This window comes from Halichoeres trimaculatus, unplaced genomic scaffold (assembly GCF_033239565.1).
Source record: "Halichoeres trimaculatus isolate MK-OKI-2021-1 unplaced genomic scaffold, fHalTri1.1 fHalTri1_scaffold_6, whole genome shotgun sequence".
Taxonomy (NCBI): domain Eukaryota; kingdom Metazoa; phylum Chordata; class Actinopteri; order Labriformes; family Labridae; genus Halichoeres; species Halichoeres trimaculatus.
In genome coordinates this window covers 35,285,761-35,306,781 of record NW_027437184.1, presented here as the reverse complement: position 1 = coordinate 35,306,781, position 21,021 = coordinate 35,285,761, and the positions used below count along the sequence as shown (strand labels likewise).

General features: G+C 41.0%; 1 protein-coding gene, 1 non-coding gene and 1 pseudogene across 2 annotated transcripts; 2 read left to right on the top strand and 1 right to left on the bottom strand.

Moving 5' to 3' along the window:
• Window positions 1-1,276: 1,276 nt before the first annotated feature.
• Window positions 1,277-1,348, top strand: trnap-cgg (transfer RNA proline (anticodon CGG)). The gene has a single exon. It is a non-coding gene; the product is annotated as a tRNA-Pro (tRNA).
• Window positions 1,349-4,957: 3,609 nt separating this feature from the next.
• On the top strand, window positions 4,958-7,752 carry LOC141791251 (excitatory amino acid transporter 3-like; annotated as a pseudogene).
• A 5,150-nt stretch (window positions 7,753-12,902) lies between these two features.
• Window positions 12,903-19,747, bottom strand: LOC141791403 (uncharacterized). Its single transcript, XM_074671838.1, has 2 exons — window positions 19,487-19,747; window positions 12,903-15,701 (listed from the first exon to the last, which is right to left on the bottom strand). The coding sequence occupies exon 2, from the start codon at window positions 15,685-15,687 to the stop codon at window positions 14,452-14,454; it is 1,236 nt and encodes a 411-aa protein (XP_074527939.1). The 5' UTR covers window positions 15,688-15,701; window positions 19,487-19,747; the 3' UTR covers window positions 12,903-14,451.
• Between the last annotated feature and the right edge of the window lie 1,274 nt (window positions 19,748-21,021).

Here is a 21,021-nt window from a genome sequence, read left to right as displayed (position 1 = left end):
TTCATATGTTCAAGTTTTTAGAACTTGTGTACACTGGATCAGGCAAAAAAGACCATCTAGTATTCATAAAAGTTGTTAGGAAAAAAAAAGGCAAAAAATTATTTAATAGATAAAAAGTCATAGGCTTCTGTAGTTACATCAAATAATATCTTTATCATTTTATTATATTTTGATAAATCTGCAGAAAAAAAGTAGAATTCGAAATGGTAGACAAAAGCATTCATGGAATTCTAAAATAAATACAAAAAAATTCAAAGTTCTTTTATATTAGTAAACTAAAAAAAAATCTTCAATCATTGTACAGAAATATGCAGTTCTTATTCTTAAGGTATAGTATAGGTATGGTGGCTTGTTGGTCCAGGGGTATGATTATGATTGAGTGAAAGATTCTAAGTTTGAATCCCAGACTAGCCTATATGTTACCTTAATAGAAAATGATGAGCCAACTCATCTCTCAACATTTAAATTTTTGAGCCGTAAAAATTAAAAACACGGGTTTACAGGAGCGAACTTCATGCATGGTCTGTACACTGCCTCAGTTTGTTCCCCAGCAATGTTCCAAGATGGTGCCGTGGCTGATCACTTCAGTACTCTCTTGTACATTTTGTGTTTTTGGTGCACTCTGCTCTCCTTCCTTGGTCACCTACACCAGGTAGGAACTCATAAACATTGTATTAATAACTGTTGGAACTTTGTCTCTGTTTCTCACCGATCAAAACAACAAGGAAGGAGCAGCAGCTCTGTATGGAGTTTACAGGAAATGCCAGTGGGGGAAGCCGCAAAGATTACGCACTGTGCTCCCATCTACCCACCAGGCCAACATCCACTCTCTGTCAGACAAGATAGATGAACTGCCCCTCCCCAACAGGAAAAATTGACTTTGGCAGAAAGTAAAATCTCAAGGCAGGAGCTAGAGGCCTGTTTCCACTGCACAGATCGGAGTGTCTTTGAAGCTACAGCCACAGACATTCATGGACTATGTGACACTGTGATATCTTATATCCTTTTTTTTGAGGACCTGCAGAACCAAACAGTCTGCACTAACAACAATAAACCTTGGTTTACTGGGAAACTGGGGCAGCTCAAGCAACAATGAGGAGACCTACACCCTTTTTCCACCAGTGCCCGTGCAGTGATAGTGGGAGTGCTGTTGTTTGGTTGGTTCCAATCACGTTCACAGCAGACACCTGTGCATGCTAAGCAGTAGCACCTGGAGAAGAGAGATAGTTTTAATTGGTGTCCACATTTATACCATTGCATCCACCAAGGATTTTGTGGCTCGTTGGTCTAGGGGTATGATTCTCGCTTCGGGTGCGAGAGGTCCCGGGTTCAAATCCCGGACGAGCCCAGCAATGCTGATAAAATCAGTGACAGTTTAAGATGGTGGTTTCCGAGTTGGAGCTCAACACTGAGCATTCAGGTGTCCTTGTGTGGGTGGTTGTGCCACCTCTCTGATCACGCCCCTGCCAGTGGCTTTTTCCAGATAAATGTGTGCAATCGTTTTCAGTGATGCTTGAAGCTCTCGTTCAAACTGAATCCTACTTTTCTCCACTGCAGTGATTGAGAATTTTCTTTCTTCTTACAATGTGGACTGTAAAAACATGGTTATGCTCTCAGCCAACAATTGAAAGAAAAAATAATTTGGGTGTCAGAGATGATGCTTGTACCCAGACATTCTGATTCGGATAAACATACACATTGTCATATTTCATCTGAACATCCCTTGCTCACTGATGGTACAAGAGGACCTTGTTTCAAATCTGGGACAGCGCCACTTCCACTTTTAGGGCCGAACGATTTTGGAAAATAATGTCATTGCGTTTTTTTTATTTATTTATTTTATTTTATTTTTATTTTATTTTTTTTTTTTACCAATATTGTGATTGTGGTTTAGCATGCATTTTTTAAATCTTATTTTATTTTATTTTTTAATTTTAATTTTAATCTATTATTTTTAATTAATTAATTAATATATTTATGGGGGGGGGGGATCCTTTGCTTTATTCATTAAATACAAGCAATAAACTATTCTTTATTATGACCAACATGACAAATAATACTGTTAACATATGAACAATTCTTTCCTGCATTTTTTGATTGAAAAAGAAAAGGGAACACTATGAAATTTTACTAAGCTCCTCTTGACAGTAAGAGTAAAAAAACCAAACAGAATAAAGTGAACAAGGGGTATGGCTCTGTCAGCAACATCCATTCTACAGTATAGATCTCTGTAGCTCACAGATTTTTTTTTTTACCAGAAAAACCTGCATATTGACTTTTGCTGAGTTCGAACGAGTTGCTGAACGAGTACAAGTTATTGTATTCCCTCCAGGTCTCTGTACTTGAAACTTTCTTTTTTTTTTTTTTTTTTTTCTAATTGCACCCTTTGCAATTTGGAATTGCATTCTATTACATTGCGATGTTGGTTTAAATTCGATTGACTGTTCAGCCCTAATTCCGTTGTACCACCTACCAGTCATCATTCTCTAACAGCAATTTGTCCTGGAAGCCCCTTGTCCCAAAGGAAAACCATCTGAGACGCCAAAGGTGAGTGGATTCTGAGTCCAGGGCTCAGACTACTCTCTCCAGCCGAGCTGCTGTGATTGTGTCCTTGTGGTTAGTACTCTGCTTTGTGGCCGCATCAGAAAAAGCCATTGGTCTTGGGCACACTGGCCTCTGCTTTGCTCGTCATTAGAGTCAGTGGACCTCTCTCGTCATCCCTAATTTCCTTCGGGCCATGTCTTTTTGGCAGCCCTTTCCACACTGATTTCATAGTACACTCAAAAAAAAAAAAAGAAAAGAAACATTGGTGTCTGTTTAGCCAGCGTGAGTACAACATGTATCTTCTACTGTATTATTTCCATTTCTCACCCCATCCTCCTTAAAAATCATGTTACACAAATCTCTTATCTCTAATCAATCATGTTTTTCCCCTCCACTGTCATGGCTATGCTTTTTTAACTCATTTCAACATTGACTCAAACATATAGGCTAAGCCTATTAAAATCAGGGAAACTTAGGCTATACAAATTATGAACATCAGCTCACACAGACCTTTTTTTTTGGCTAAGTGACATGAAAACAAGGCACCCAGAAATTATGTAGCAAGAAATCACTATTTCTCTTACGAAGATAAATGCAAGTCTGAAACACAGAACTTAGTAGGCTATATTGACTTTTTATAACATGTTTCTCTGTAGCTCTGTTTGCTCCAATTTTTTTTTTTGATGCTGAAGAAAAAGTCTTACACAACGAAATCATAACCTTACTTAACTTCTTAGTGAAGCTAAAGAACAACTTCTTTCTTTCTTTTTCTTTCTTTCTTTCTTTCTTTCTTTCTTTCTTTCTTTCTTTCTTTCTTTCTTTCTTTCTCTATATATTCAGAGTAGATAGAACATATGTCCTACTCTTTATTATGTCTATGATCACTACAACCTGCTAGAGATGATTTCAAGCAGCCCTTTTTTAGGATGAAACCAAGTACAAGGAGGGGGAGGGATGTTTTAGGGGTCAGGGTAAAATGAACAAAGGGGACTTGCTTTGACTTGGAATAAAATGCTAGAGATAACAGATAAGATTATTAAACAATAGGGGGGTAGTCGGGAGAAATCAAAAGTTTGGAGCACAGTGGGAAAAAGGGTTTAAAAAAGTTACAACCCCGCCCCGATCAGGAGGTCTGCACGATGTTTTCATATTAAATCTGATTGGAAACCTAATACTTCGCAGACGAATTGCGTAAAGAGAAAAACAGGAAAGAGATAAATTGAAATTTATTGATTCAGATGAATTTATTTCTTAGATGAATTTATTCATTTGTTCATTCCTATCGTGTTTACAGTTTTTGTGTGATATGCAGCCCACTTGAGCCCTCCATGAATTCCTGTCACAATTTCAATACTGGCAATAAAATATTGTCATGGAACAGAAGTGTTGGCATTGAAGATCTTATTACGGCAATGACAGTTCTTCATTCCCTTTAACTACCTGTAGAAAGTGTCATGTACTACCAACCCCTCCCTGGAAAACCGGTAACTTTCATAAAGGTGGTCATCTGAAAAAGAGAGTGGGTCGGTGTGGTCCCTGAAAACTCTTGCGCGCCGGAGTGCTCCTCGGACAATGCGAGCTCCGATGTCCACGGGATCCTCTAAGAACGGACAAGCCATTTTTTTGTGAGGGCTCATTGGTCAGTGGGCGGGGTTTTTATAGTCCGCGAGTTCAATCTGGAACCTAACCTGCCCCGGAGCAGGTTAGCAATTCAGCGTATGTTGCCATGGACATCTGAGTTATTTCTCTTCCATATTTACTCATGAACTTTCTCCTCCAAAACACAGGCACAGCGTTGCTGTTGTGTATCTTTTTTTTGTTTTGTCATTTATGCATTTTGTTTTGTTTTTAATCTTGATCCATGTTTCTTTGGTTTCTCTTCTAGCGTAATGCCAATTGGCATCATGTCGATGATCGCCACTACCATTGTACTACCATTGTTGAGGGTCAAGACTGGGAGAGGTTCTTCTTACTGGGAAAGGTCACGGTGGTGATTGTTGCTGGGTAAGATCAAACCTTTCTTGGTCTGACAACTGTTCTTTTTTTTCCCACAGCTTTCTCTGCTCTTTATCTTAGGGGAAGCTCTGTAGTATGTGAAAAGTTAGCTAAGCAACTAACAATAATCAGAGTAGTTACTTGGGGTCAATTTCGCTGTATAAGAGAGGCATCTTAGTTTTTCAGAGGCTGGTTTCACTGCAGAAATCCATGGTATTATAAGTTTGACTTTATAGTATTAGCCACAAAATCAAGAAATTCTGTTCCTAAAATGATGTTATAGTGGCCAAAAGTCTTACCCATGAGTGGTGAGCCCATGAGATCTGTTTTGGACTGCAAACCGGTCGGTACAATTCACTGCAGCATGAGTTAGGTAACTTCTCTGTTCACTCTTGCCACATCCAATACGTTAACGCCCATGTCTAGGTATGATTCAGTGCTCAATGTGGCGTCTATGTATGTCTACGCTCACAGGACCCTGGCTGCCATGAGAGTATGATCGATCCTATTTGGATTTGACCAGTTTCCGTGATGTGTTTCAGGCTTCTGGTCCACGGAGCTGTAACCCTCCCATTGCTCTACTACGTGGTCACCCGGCAAAACCCCTTCAGTGTTATCAAGGGTGTCTCTCCTGCCTTGTTTTCTGCATTTGCCATGTCATCCAGGTAAGATAATGTACAACAGGTGTGGAAGAGGTGTGCAACAGATTAGCAGTGAAATCCCATAATGTGTCTCTGCAAGCTTTGCGACAATGCCCCAGACTCTGCTGCGAGGAGCGGCTCGGGCTGGACAGAGCAGTCACCCGCTCTGTGGTGCCCCTTGGAACCAGCATCAAAATGAACGGGACGGCTCTTTTTTTCTTTCTTTCTTTTCTTTTTTTTTTTTTGTAGGTTTCTAGGCGCTGCCGAAGTAGCTGCCTGTTGCAGCAGCTCTCTCGTCTTTGTCCGTTTCTTGTAATTTTTTTCGTCTTTTTTTTGTCATCTTTGTATTTGGAGTGGATCATCACTTTGTATGGTTCATTGTTGGTCACGGACACCAAACTTTTTATGGCTTCGGTGATATTTTTTACTACTTTTTCTCCTGTGTTTGTCTGGGGATCCTACATGTAACCTTGGCTGCATTGTTTACATGTGAACTCAGCTGTTAGCAGCCTGTAGCATGTCAATGCTAACTAGTGTAGGGCTTGATGATTTCCCTCGAGCTGAGGAGGAGGAGGTGAGGACGACGTGCTGGTTCTCGGGTGTGAGCTGGGAGGTGACGACGTGGACCTGTCCTTCCATCCATCGTTGTTGGGAACGTGGGATCTAGCTCCGGGGGATGGACAAACTAGCCGTGCTAACCCAGCGGCATCGTGCTGTTCACGGATGTGGCTGACAGAGCTGACATCGGACGCCAGCACCATATCGGAGGAGCTTCACCTGCTGTGAGCAGACAGGATCCAGGAGACAGAGACTGAACAGACTGCTGGGGAGGCTCAGTCCTGGACCCTGTGGAGGTGGAGACTGGCTGGGCTGGAGAGTGGTGGACGAGTGGTGGACGGGATGTCGTCATCTGATTTCTTATGGACCTTTTTGCACTTTCTATACTCTTTCTTACTTTTGTTTTCTTAAATGCTGCTGTGACTCCTGAATTTCCCCTCGGGGATAAATAAAGTATTTTCTATTCTATTCTATTCTATTCTATTCTATTCTATTCTATTCTTTATGAGGTGGTTGCGGCACTTTTCATCACCCAGCTCAACAGGCTCCAGCTGGACGCAAGCCAGACAGTCACTGTTTTGTAAGAGACTTTTGTTCCCTATGTTGACCATTTAAGAAGAAATCCTGAAGAGGAAGTGCAGCCAAAATGTCAGGCTTGATGCCACTCCCTCCTGGTTTGGATATGCAGGGTGACAGCGGGCTTGTCTAGCGTGGGAGCATCGGGAATCCCTGCCACAGGTGCAGTGACCACCATCTTTGTCCTGTCAGCAGTGGGTGTGCCTGCCAAGGAAGTGGCCATTCTGGTGGCTGTGGAATGGATCCTGTAAGTTTTATTAGTGGTTTAAAGCTGGATGGTGGCACATATTGTCCAGCTCCCTCTCTGTCTTTAACACATTTTGACTTTCCAAAAACAATCCCAACGGCAGCAGCAGTAGTAACAGGTGGCATGGTGTGTCTGCAGCAATCGTAGCCTATAAATGTGTCAGTGGTAGCAGAGCTGGTGTGTCCACTGACAGACTCAGACTGGCGCAGAAAGCTTTATGAATACAGGCTTTTTACGGTGAAGGATAATATTTGAATATTCATTTTTAGAAAAAAATCATTTGATTCAAAAACTTAACAAAACATCAGATTTGTGTAACATACCTTGGGAAAAAAATCTCCTGAGGCAACAGTAAAAACGTGACTCTGCTTTCTTCTCTTTCCCATGATCCAACCCTGAATATAAACCCTCAGAGATTTTTTTTCTTGGGTGGCCAAACACTCATCAGCTGCTAGTACAGCCTGTCTAACAGCAAACCTCATCATAAACAGACATGAGACCTTTCATTTGAGCTTAAGCTGGCTTTATTATGTTTTGTTCCTGTTTTTTGCTGAATGTATACTTCACATAGAAAATAAAAACTATTAAAGGTGCTGTATTTTCCCAGGGACCGCTTCAACACTGTCATCAATGTCTTGGGACACTGCATTGGTGTTGCTCTGATAGACGCACTGATGCTGGAAGATCTGGCGATGACAGGCACTGAGGAGCAGGCAGAGCCAAGGTGAGCCGGATATGGGTAGAAGGAGTGATATATATATATTTTTTGTTTGTTTGAACTCCATTTGCAGACCTTTTGTTTTCCCGTCCTGAGCATGTCCCATCCTTTTTTCACATTGGTAAATTTCTTCTTTGCCTGGCCGGGACCAATGCTGCTGAAAATGGGGAGAAAAAATGAGACCCAGGTCTGAGGCCGACAGCAAGGAAATGCCACGTTGTGGAAATAAAAAAATTAGCATGTCAATTCTTGCATGGTTGAGCTTCTGAAATAATTCTGCATATCAGATATCCTCATTTATACCACAACAGCCGAATAGCAACAAGGCCTGTGTGACGGCCCTCCCACTAGGGCCTGCTGTAGTGTGTGTTTGTCTTTCCCAGGTTGTGGCTTGTCTTATCTGTTGCAGGTTGCTGGTGGACGGGGTTTCAGCGCACCTGGGAGTACCTGGCCAGTCTCCCAGGTGGATTTAAGCCGTGGCTGATCACCTGCTCTCTCTCTCTCATTCCCTCCAGGCGCTCTGAGCTGCAGCATGCTTTTCATTTGGTTGGCTTCGGCCCTCTTTGTGTTTTAGTTTTGCACTTGGACAACATGCCACACACACATTCACTTCACCCACACCAGACATACTGATCTACTGACGCACACACCTCATCCTTATATTGATCATTTAAACTTTTGTATATTCTTTAAATAAATATTTGTTAAAGCTAAGTTGATCGTGTGCTCCCCCTTTATTTTTGTTGCGACCTATGAGCCAGGTCGTGACACCTGTCACATGACAATCATACCAATGAGAGGTTTGTGGTGGGTTAAACCAATTTTTAAATGATGGAGCGAGCCCAACAGCTAACCCATGCTTTTATTGTGAAAATGTTTTCTGTCTGCACATCTTTGTGTAGGTAAAGAAAGAAAGTTCATCAGTGCCGTGGTTTGTCGTCAGAGAAGGATTTGAACTTCTGTTCCAATTGTGTAATAATCGTGCAATAAATGTTGGACAGAACCTTTTCTTCACGTCACTGATGAGCTTTCAGGAGCATATTGTGAGAATGGTGAGGACCTCCATCATGAAATCGTTCTTTTCAGGGCATTATTCTGAGCAGGGGTTTCAAAGAACCCGGTTGTATTTTTCCAACCTAACTTTCTCCAGGATTGGGCAGACGTACTTTTCCATTTCTGTGTGACCTGTATAATATGCCTGTTCTTAATAACTCTTTATATTTGGGCAACTTTAAGATTTACCTCAAGACTTTAATATACCATTATTAGTTATTACAATGAGGTCTTTACAACATGCAAAATGCGAAAGTCTTACTTTTTCAGAGTTTGACTTTCTTCAGTGCATTTGTAACACTGACGGGTTCATTCAGACTGATAAACACCTGTGATCCTCATACAGTCTTCCTGGTCTATAGAGGACCAAAAGTGCCGAAATTAAAAGTAAATAAAAATGAAGATTAAACAAAAAAAAATGTAAACATACGTAAATAACATAAATAAATAAATAAGGTGTGTGACGTCCCAGAGACAACGTCCATGTTTTATACAGCATGATCAGTTCATGCTTCACTGATTCTGGATAGTACTGACATGATCCTGTTGCATGTTCCCCAGTCATATTAAGTGTATTGTTGAGTTCAGTCTGTCCTATCTGGAGTCAGATCAAGGTTACCTCTTCTCTTAGGCTCCTGCCCACTTCCCTCATTGTAACAACTTGTTTTTGGATATTGTGAAAATACCGCCCAGTATTACTGATGTAAGTTCAACTTGTACGTCTACTGTTTGCACCTTGAGTGTTTAACTAGTATAGAATAGAATAGAACAGAAAACACTTTATTTATCCCCGAGGGGAAATTCAGGAGTCACCGCAGCATTTAAGAAAACAAAAGTAAGAAAGAGTATAGAAAGTGCAAAAATGTCCATAAGAAATTAGATGACGACATCCCGTCCACCACTCGTCCACCACTCTCCAGCCCAGCCAGCCTCCACCTCCACAGGGTCCAGGACTGAGCCTCCCCAGCAGTCTGTTCAGTCTCTGTCTCCTGGATCCTGTCTGCTCACAGCAGGCGAAGCTCCTCCGATGTGTCGCGGCTTCCGATGTCAGCTCCGTCAGCCAGGTCCGTGAACAGCACGATGCCGCTGGATTGGCACAGCTAGCTCATCCATCCCCCGGAGCGAGATCCCACGTTCCCAACAACGATGGATGGAAGGACAGGTCCACGTCGTCACCTCCCAGCTCACATCCGAGAACCAGCACGTCGTCCTCACCTCCTTCTCCTCAGCTCGAGGGAAATCATCAAGCCCTACACTAGTTAGCATTTACATGCTACAGGCTGCTAACAGCTAATTTTGCATATAAAAAATGCAGCCATGGTTACATGTAGGATCTCCAGACAAACACAGGAGAAAAGTAGTAAAAAATATCACTGAAGCCACAAAAAGTTTGGTGTCCCGTGACCGACAATGAACCATACAAAGTGATGATCCACTCCAAGTACAAAGATGACGAAAAAGAGACGAAAAAATTACAAGAAACGGACAAAGACGAGAGAGCTGCTGCAACAGGCAGCTACTTGGGTAGCGCCTAGCAACCGAATAATATATATATATAATAATATAGTATGTCTGCCCCCTCATTTCCCTCTGTGGTAGGGCTGGACAATTGATCAGATTTTAATCATGATTTCAATTTTGCCATCTGACAATCATAAAAACAATATAATCGAAGAAAAACAATTATGCCACACAGTGTAGATGTATGCAAGTTCCTGTGCTTCATAGCTCTTCTGTGTTCCATGCGCAGCCACAGCGAGTGTGTGTGACTTATGTGTATCAATATTACTGTATGTGCCACTTGCTGGTTCTTTAAAGTTGTGTTTAAATCAGTACTGAAGTTTTTGAAAAACTGAATAATTGTGTATATTAATTGTGATTTTAATATCACTTAAAATAATCAGGATTCTTATTTTGACCATAATCGCCCAGCCCTACTCAGTGGGCAGGAACCCAAACAGAGCTGACAGACAACCCATTGATCTGTATTTTACATATCATAGAATATACTTCATAAAAACTGTCTTGTCTGCATAATTTCTCTGATTTGATTCTGTTTGGAGCTGATGGGCTGTCTGATGCAATTATTGAATGATTCTGTGTTTTATAATCCACTGCTCTACAGTGTAGACCCAAGTGGCAACCTCCAGTCTGAGACAATGCGGACGTGCTAAAATCTGCTGTTTCTGGAGTGTTCGCTAGAAGCTGACTCCAGAAGTAGCAGAAGTCACATACACACCAAGCCAAAAAAAGCCATTTTCAAAGCAGAAATTAACCTATTTACAGCCTGGTTCAAAAAACGTCCCCTGTCTGAGTCGCTAATTTTACTACCGGCACCCACTGTACAGTGGGTGATTTTTTTTCTAACTCGGCCATTCATATGATATTAAGATAGCGAGCTCCCCCAATAAGAGGCACAGCTGAGGGTCACGTGATGGCTGGCACCCTATGGCTGTAGGGGAAGCCCTTGCCACTACCAATATGGCCGCTATAGCCGATGTGCTTCATTTTCCATTTCAGAAACAGATGGGTGACATTGGCGAGACTACGTCCATGTTTTATACAGTTTATGTGTAGACCAGAGGCCTATGTTTCCCAGACCAAGGACCCCCTAACTGATGGAGAGTCAGAGCTGGGACGCTCTTATGTGTAGAACTTGTGTGTAATATTAAACTAGGCCCAGAACTATGTATAAACGCACCTTGTTAGTTGTTGTTCAGTATTACGCAACGCGGGGGAACCTGAGAGAGCCAGAATGAGATATGCGGCCGTGTGATAGAGGTTGATCTTCCTCTGTCTTGAGGAGCTGGAAGTGAACGCTACGTGAATCTGTGTACATTTTGAAAGAGCTGCTGTGTTGCTGAATGTGTTCAATTCTGACTGAAAGAAAACATCTTTGGCCTCTGTGTATCCATTGATATGTGTTCGAAGACAATAACATGAGTCAACATTTCAATATTATTGCATACACACCGCCACCTACTGTTGAAGATGATGAACAACCAAGCGACAACCTCTGATCTTAGATTAAGAGAAGATGCGGAAGTGCTAAAATCTGCTGTTTCTTGAGTGTCCACTTGAGGCTGGCTCCAGAAGTACAGGAAGTCACATACACACCAAGCCAAAAAAAGCTTGGTTCAAAAAATGTCTCCTGTCTGAGTCAGAATTGCTAATTTTACTATCAACACACACTGTTCAGGGGGTGAATTTCTTTCTAACTCGGCGGCTCAGAGGATACCAAGATTTTGAGCTCACCCAATCAGAGGCACAGCTCATGGTCACGTGACTGACAGGCGCCCTTGCCACTACCAATATGATGTGTTTCACCAGACCACGTCCATGTTTTATACAATCTATGTGCACAACCTTGGAGTCAACAATACCATTGTATGGTCATGCTGGGGCCTGTACTACGAAGCTAGATTAAGTCATCCAGGATAACTCTGCGACAACTCACTGAACTTCACCAGATCTCCGTTATCCAGTTCTGCTGTACTACGAAGCTCGTTATTAACTCGATAAATGAATCCGGCTGGGATCTGTGCGCGCACACATAAAATGGGCGTGGTTAGCAGCCCCGGAGCATTTTCAATGGACACTGGAAAAGAGAGCAGCCTATTTTACAGCGGAGGAGCAGCAAATAATCCTGCAAAAATAAGAGGAGTACCGCAGTATTATCCAGGCCAGGAGCACGACGCGGGCCGCGAGAAGACGTAGGGATTGCTGGCAAAAAAAATCGCCAACTCTGTGAATGCGTAAATTTCCAAAATGCTGATATTAATAGACCTATCTCATCATGTGACGACACAGGCAGTCAGGTCCTTATTCATTCATGTTGTCAGTCAGTGTGTGTGTGTGTGATCAGCATCATATCCGACCTCATAATTAGAAAGAGTCCACTTTCCTCCAAACCCAAGGAAAACGCTCATTATAGGCAGTTTGTATTGCAGATGCAATAGCAGTGGGGAAAAAAGGACGTGGGAGTGAATAAAAAAATAAATATAAAAGCATCCTTCAAAGGGGTCAGTATGAAAGATTCCATTTGCACACATTTCTACTTTTCCCTGACAATGTCTCAGTTATGATGATCAGTAAGATATTGTTTGTTCACAGCCCATGAGAAAAAATGTTGGGCCAAAAAGACAGGGGGCGGTCCCGCGCCAGAAGACTTCACTCAGGCTGAGCAAATTGGTGACTGAGCGGTCTTTCATGCTCGCCCGAGAGAACCGATTGGTCAGCAGGTGGTCTGTTACACCCCATGAGCTCTTATCCTGGAACTTAACCTGCTCTGGACCAGGTTTGGCATTGAACATCAGTTACTGGGGCAACATGTCTGGATAAAAAGAGATCCACATTCGTAGTTAGGAAAACCCGAAACTTATCCAGGAAGTTATCTCTCTAAGAGCTAATCCAGCTTCGTAGCACAGGCCCCAGGTCTGAGGGCAGGTCTGAAAATTAAAATGGAAATGAAATTTTCCTTTTCATTTGAAATATGTCACACATTGTGCTTGTTAAAGCAGATAAAGAAAATGCAACTTCTGTATTGCATCTTCATTTTCCCATTTGCATTTTTATTTGAATTAAGTCCAGTATTCATTTTCATTTCTTGAAAATTAAAATGTAAACACTCTTTACATTTAAATTTGAATAATGCCACATAATGTGCAGTCTTCAAGATGAAAATAAAAATATTTGAATATTTGCCATTTAATATTCATCATGGCTCAAATATTGTCCCCATATTCTTAAATGAAAATGTATTTCCTGTTATGCATTTTCACGTTTGCGTTTTCATTTGGATTTTGTCACCTCTGAGTCATCCAAAATGAAAACGCAGTAAAGAAATATTATTTTCATCTCAAGATTATGTCCAGTAGTTAACCATTTTTTGAATAATAAATGCAAACACCCCTTTCATTTTAATATTGAATAACATCACATTAAGTTCAATCTTGAAGATGAAAATGATAATTGAATATTTGGTATTTAATTTACATTATGACACAAATATTGCACCAATATTCTTGAAATGGAAATTTATTTCCTGTGTTGCGTTTTCATTGTCATGTTTGTATTTTCATTTGAATTATGTCCTAAATACACTTAAATATTTTGAAACTCAACTAAACAAAGTAAAATGTATGACTAAAAGCATAATATTTCACCTTTATACTAAGTTTAATCTGTGTAACCAGTAGGACTTGGACGATACGCTATTCTCATTAGTTGATTCTATTACTATTTTTCGGGGGAAAATTTATTTAATTTGCGATTCTTCAATACTTATGATTTTTGTGGTTTTTAGTTTGATTTTTTAACACCAGACGATGTGAAAAAGTGAAATATGATGATGATGTCTACAGACTCAATCAGGAGCCATATTTTCCCAGAAAGTGCACATCACCTGAGTCAGAGAGAAATAATTCACCCTCTGCTGGAGAAAAGTGGTTACTTTTTTCCAATTCACTTTATTAACAAAGACTGAAATGATGAATTTGAAAAAAAAAAAAAAAAATTTTGACAAAGAACCACAATTTTGATATTGTCAGACAAAAAAATCCTGATATATTGTAAATCAACTATCTTTCCCACCCCTAGTGACCAGTAGGCTGTTTGCCAACCTGTGAACTAAACTTATCTTAATAAACAGGATGATTGTACACTGGGCATTTATGAAAGACTTTCTGCTTACCCAATACTTTCACATTTTCAGCTCAGACTGGTTCACCTGAATTTTGAAATCTGGGTTTTGTTTCACTCTTTGAAAACACTGACGTTGCATCGCTGCATGTTCAGGATCACATACGTGATTGCAATCTCAGAATCCTGCTGAAACCTAACCTGGCTTCCTGGTCAAGTGTGTTCGTCTAAAGCTGTTGACTAACATGAATCCTGTTCTCTGTTAAAAAACTACACTCAACTTCTAAACAAACATTAGAATAAATATTTAATATTACACACTTGAAGTTCATCCAGAGGCAATAGTAGAAGCAGGTAGATATTCGAAATGACATGTGATTGACATGTGAAGCTCCAGATTCAGGGGGAAAATGGGAAATCTAACACCACACTCAAACTGCTGAGTAGCATCTGCATTTATATATCATGTATTGTCAAACTTACTTTATGGTAAAATCCTTTTCCACATACAAAACAGCTGGAAGGTTTTCTTCTGAGTGAACAAGCATATGTCTTATCAGACTTTTTTTTTGGTTAAATCCTTTTCCACATTCAGAGCAGCGGAAAGGTTTTTCATTTGAATGAACCAACAAATGTCTTGTCAGAATTTTCTTTTGGTTGAATCTTTTTCCACATTCAGAACAGCTAAAGGGTTTCTCTTTTGAGTGAACAACCATATGTCCTTTCAGATTTCCTTGATGTCTAAATCCTCTACCACATTCAGAGCAGGAGAAAGGTTTGTCATTTGAGTGAACAATCATATGTCTTGCCAGACTTTTCTTTTGGTTAAATGTTTTTCCACAGTCAGAGCAGCTGAAGGGTTTTTCTTCTGAGTGAACAGTCATATGTGCCGTCAGATTTACTTTGTAGTTAAACCTTTTTCCACATTTAAAGCAGCAGAAAGGTTTTACATTCGAATGAATAAACATGTGTCTAACCCAGTCTCCTCTACGAGTGAATCCTTTTCCACACTCTGAGCAGATGAAAGGTCTCTCTTCCTTGGTGTGGACAAACATATGTAAATTCAGAGTTCCTTTTTGGTTAAATTTTTTCCCACATTCAGAGCAGCTGAAAGGTTTTTCTTGAGAGTGAAGAAACATGTGTCTGACCAAATCTCCTTTACGAGTGAATCCTTTTCCACACTTTGAGCAGCTGAAAGGTCTCCTTTCTGTCAGAGAAACCACATAGTTGGTTTTATTCAGCTCATAGCTATTGTTTGACTTTTCAGTCTCTGCTTGTTCATTTGTTTCACATTTTAATCCTTTAAGACAGTCTTTGTTCTCCTTCCAGTCATCTGCCTCATCTTCAGACCCTGATCCAGAATCTGAGGAGGCTTCGAGCTTAACCTCAATCTCTGCTTGTAAATTTCTGTCTGGATCTGAGCTCTTTGCTGGTTCTGGTCTTCCACAGTCCTCTTCAGCTGCTGTTTCCATGTGGTCAGTTAGTCTCTGATGAAGCAGTGAGGACTCGGGCTCCTCTTCATCATTTTCACTCTTCATATGAACTGAAGGAAACAAAACCTTGGTATCAGCCTCCTCCAGTCCTTGAAGCTGCTCTCTTTCCTGATCGATCCACACTTCCTCCTGTTCCTCTTTAATGAGTGAGGACTCATCCTCCTGGTCTGGATGGGGGCTCCTCTCTTGCTGCTCAGGGAGAAGCTCCTCTTTCTTCATCATTAGTAGCTGAACATCTGCAGGACACAGTGAACAAACAGTAATGAGATATTAGATCATCTTCCTGATGGAAAAGCAAATCTGAAAGAAAAAACTCAATGATCTCAAAGAAGTACTGAAGGTGGAGTTCACCTGTTTACACACACCTGTTAACCAAAGATATGGATTAATACATTTCTAAGTTACAGAGGACTCTCACTGGTGTCTAACTCTTTAATATAAACCCACCTTATCCATCTGATCAATGAGAATAGAATAAAATAGAATAAAATAGAATAAAATAGAATAGGATAGAATGGAATAGAATAGAATAGAATAGAATAGAATAGAATAGAATAGAATAGAATAGAATAGAAAATACTTCATTTTTCCCATAGGATAAATTCAGGAATCAAGAAAACAAAAGTAAGAACATGTATAGAAAGTGCAAAAAGGTCCATAAGAAAATAGATGACGATAAGTCCATCACTCTCCAGTTCAGCCAGCCTCCACCTCCACAGGGTCCAGGACTGAGCTTCTTCAGTCATGCTCTATCTCTGTCTCCCACATCCTGTCTGCTCACAGCAGGTGAAGCTCCTCCAACATGGCGTTGGTGTCTGATGTTAGCTCCATTAGCCATGTCTGTGAATAGCATGATGCTACTCTGCCCTCTGGTATTCCCTCTGTTGCTGGGTTAGCGCAGCTAGCTCGTCCATCTTATTGGAGATAGATCTTGCGTTACCAACAACGATGGATGGAAGGACAGGTCCATGTCCTCACTTCTTAGCTCACACCTGAGAACCAGCACGTCGTCCTCACCTCCTTCTCCTCACCTTGTGGGAAGACATCAGGGCTTACACCAGTTAGCATTGACATGCTACAGGCTGCCAACAGCTGATTTCACATGTAAACAATGCAGCCATGGTTACATGTAGGATCTCCAGACAAACACAGGAGAAAAAGTAGTAAAAATATCGCTGAAGACACAAGAAGTTTGGTGTCCATGACCAACAATGAGCCATACAAAGTAATGATCCTCTCCAAATACAAAGATGACAAAAAAAAGAGACGAAAAAAATTACAAGAAACAGACAAAAAAGAGAGAGCTGCTGCAAAAGGCAGCCATAGCCAACAGGGCGGCGCCTAGCAAAGGCACTAAAGACACTAGATAAATCCTGTTCCTGTTGTCAATGGATTATAACCTATTATAACCCATGACTGGCACCTTGTTGTGGTTTGCACGGATGCCAAAAGCCCACCTCTCTACCTCAGTCAAAACCAAGTGGCAACCTCTGACTGTGAGAAAGGAAGACAATACAGAAGCACCAAAACAGCTTGTCAAGTGTCCTCTTAGGGCTGGCTCCACAAGTATCAGAAGCCATGAACAAACTGAGCCAAGAAAGACCATTTGTACTGCAGATCAGGCCTGGGACAATAGTCAGTAAATCAATTAATCGAATGATAAATGCAATAAACTTAATAATTGTTTAGGCCTCCATGTATTGCAATGTGCATAAGTGTTTGTTTTCCTCGTCTCTCTCCTCCAAACAGGCTGGAAGATGAGAGGGTTCACTCTGTGCATCGCTCTCAGCACCTGGCCGTGTTTGGTCCGTAGCAGAATGAACAGTGCTGTCAGTCATTCAAAATTTTGGTCTCCGGGGTGAGGCAGGGCTGCTAGCATCAGCCTTGCCCAAACACACAGAGTGCAACAAGTGAGCCTCATGAGCTCATCAGAGGCAGCGCAGGTTAACGTAGCAGATGTTAGGAGGAAAAAAGATGACTGTAAAGTGAAACGCCAAAGCCCCAGTGTAGAACTCACCTACAATACAACCACCTGACCCAGTTTTCCCAGCTGGGGACAAAACTGCACCTGCAGATGCAGAGCCTTCGTCCTGACAGTCAGCGCTCACTGAGGAGTTTAATGGTCAGAGGAAATACAAACAGAAAAGAGCAAAAATGGTGTGTGCTCATAGAAAGTACTCTGAACGCTTCAAGCTGAGACAACTGGACTGTTTACAGTTTGAGATGAAGCTGATGAAGCCTCCACCAACTCTGAACAGTCCAGTTGCCTCAGTTTGGAGTGTTAAGAATAACTCTGACCTGCATGATGAGAATTTACATGGACACAGAAAGTGTCATTTTCACATCGCAAAAGAAATGCTGCATTTCAATAGTTTTTTTTTTAATCCAAGTCCAATTCTTGACTTAGAGTCTATTTTTTTTCTTTAGGATATTTAAATGTTATTGATATCCCATTACCATACCAAAAAGATACTCATGAGAAATAAAAGTTTTATTTCATCCAAAAGGGTGTGTTGCATTACTATGATATATTATTTTTATATCAGTGGTTAATTTGGTCTGAAAATAAAATTGCCAATATTATTGTTTATCGTCAATAGCTAAATTTGTTATCAGCCCAGGCCAACTACAGAAATAAACACGTACAAAAACAGACAGGCTCAAAAAATGACTTCACTTTGAAAACCTCATATGATCTTTAACTACAACTGCAGGCACAGCTCAGAGGACTGGCAGGCAGGCACCCTGCAGCTGTTAGTGAGGCGCCTCAAAGCCCATCTCATTTCCAGCATGGCAACAGCTGATGATTAGCTTCAGAATTACACGTCAGAAACAGATTGGTGACATCATGGAGATGAAGATGCCAAGTAAAGATCAAGATAAAGATAACTTGGGGTGGGAGGGGCATGGACAGAAGTACAGATCATAACAATAATACAATAACATGAGCAGTTAGGGCGGGGCGGTATAGCAAAAATGATATCACAGTATTTTTAAAGTTTGTGAAAGTATCACAGTATGTCAGAGATTTTTTTGTTTGCCTTAAAAAAATTAGAATTTCGAGAGAGAAAAAATATTTTTGTCCCCTGGCTTCACTCAGACTGGATTTCGAGGAGAGTATCAGAAATCTCACCTCCCTGCCTCTTTTTAAATCCAGACTCAAAACCCACCTGTTTCGTTCTGCATATACCATACCTTGAATTTTCCCTCTCATTCAGTTATCCATCACATTCTGTTCTATTTGCTGTTTTTAGTTTTTTTGTTTTGTTTTGTTTTGTGTGATGATTTGATTGATGTTATTGTTGTTTTATCCTGTACAGTGTCCTTGGGTGTTTTAAAAGGCGCTTTTAAATAAAATGTATTATTATTATTATTATTATTATTATTATTATTATATAGTAGAGGGCAGTAAGACAATAACGAAAAGTGTTCAGCAAAAGTGACACCATAGAACAGGGATGTCCAACTCGTGCCATGGAGGGCCAAGAGGCTGCAGGTTTTCTTTCCAACCAAGAACTCCACCAGCTGATTCCATTGATTACCTCACCTTCAAGCAGAGAGCAGGGGCTAATCAGTGGAATCAGCTGGTGGAGTTCTTGGTTGGAAAGAAAACCTGCAGCCTCTTGGCCCTCCATGGCACGAGTTGGACATCCCTGCCATAGAAAGAAGAGAGAAGCCGCCATCTTTATTTGTAGCACTGCAGTTAGCCTGTGAGCATGGAGGATATTCGGCCTGTGTTGGCTTTGATCGTGATTCACTGCTCTGAAGGTGGGTTTGTTGAAGCCGTTTCAAAAAGCCTGAATCAGCTTCGACCAGCGGAACACTGGCCGTTGTGCCGGGTGAAGCAAGAAGACAGAGATCGACCCGAGTTTCTGTTTCAGAATGAGGATGAGCCTTTTGATTGAAGACTTCGAGCTGAATACATCCTTCATAAACGCATTTAGATAATCATCTAAATCAACATCACCTATCTGAACCTTAGCTACTGGAGCGATTCACCGAAACATTTTCAGAAACCTACCTGCTCTGTGCAGCTCTGTCTCAGGGATTTAGATCACATCCTGTAGTTCTCTTTGGCGCTGGAGCTCCTCTTCGTATGCAGATGTTGTTCTTTCTTCATCCATATCTCTGCTGACCGCAGCGAGCAGCCGCCACTCGAAGAAATCTTTAAGACCATAAAATCTTGGCATCTCCTCACATCCAAGAGTCAACGAAGAAACAGAAAATTGTACGTCCTTCTCTGAGGAGATTTTCAGAGTGTAGTGGACGAGGAGCATTTTCTTCTTCTTTTGTGGGTTTTCTTGGCGGTTGGCAAACAACGAAATGGTGCATTACCGCCACCACCTGGTGTGGAGTGTGGATTCTGATAGTCACTCAACTCAACTCAACTAAAAAAAAACAAAACAAAACAACTTTATCCTGCTCATCGCATTAATTTCTCTAAAATATTAAAATGATAATTGTAAATCCTTTCTTTCTGAACTTTGTCTCAAAAATTTCAACACTAAGTAGACTTTTAATTTTTATAAGTTTCCTGACAAGTTTCCATTTCAAACAATTGCATCTACCTGTTGCATGTTACCCTATCTTAAATCATGTACTGTTCAGCCCAGTATGCCCAAATCTCATTCTTCATTTCTGTTCCTTGATCCTCAAACTCGAGAAGGACAGATAAACTATCTACTCTTTCCCCATTATATGTTGTTGCAGTCTTTTAATCCCTCTCACATTCCCCTCATCAATAATTCGTCTGAGTTTTTCCAGGTCTTCGTTGACTGGTATGCCACCTATTACTCCTCACGTAACCCTTTCACCAGGATCAATGTCCCCCTCACTTTTTTCTTGCAAATGTTCTCAATCTGCATGGCTTTGTTTTTCTGTTCCTCCGATCTGCATATTATCATCAGGTTTCCATCTCTCAGAGTTTTCACCACTTCCACCTCCCCGATTTTCTTTCTAAGCTCCTTTGACAGCATAATCGGGCTTAGACTGATCTGTTGTCCTCCTTATTGAATCTTACCATAACTTTAAATTCTCCAACCAAAGCCCTTTTCCTCACCACCCTGCCACTGCCTTCAATCAGAGCTATCTTCTTCAAAAACTCTCTTACCAAGTTGGCTTCCACACCCGCCCAACTTCTCTCTCCCACTCGCCACTGGTGTCCAGCTACTAAAACCATATCATCCTTCTCATCCACTCCCGGAGTAGCCATCATCACCCATTCACTCACCAGATTATGCCCACTGCCAAATCCACAATCCACCAGAAACTTCCAAAATAACTGTTTGCAAACAATTCTTGCATTTGATTTTACCGCCTCAAGCTGACGTCCAACCGGCAAAGCATCCAACCCTTCACCAAGAAGCTAAATTTTTCTTCTACTTTGGGTTTTATTTGCCAGTTGGCAAAAAACAAAATTGTACATTTCTGCCACCTACTGTTAAGGAGTGTGGACCAAAACATCCAAGACTACAGTTAAACTAACAAAACAAATAATAAATAAATGAAATAAAATAAATTGTAGTTTGTGACCTTTTTGCGTCCCTGTCTGCCTGT

What these genes read in the sequence shown, in the direction of transcription:
- LOC141791403 (XM_074671838.1), bottom strand. Translation starts at nt 15,687, where the DNA reads ATGATGAAGAAAGAGGAGCTTCTCCCTGAGCAGCAAGAGAGGAGCCCC.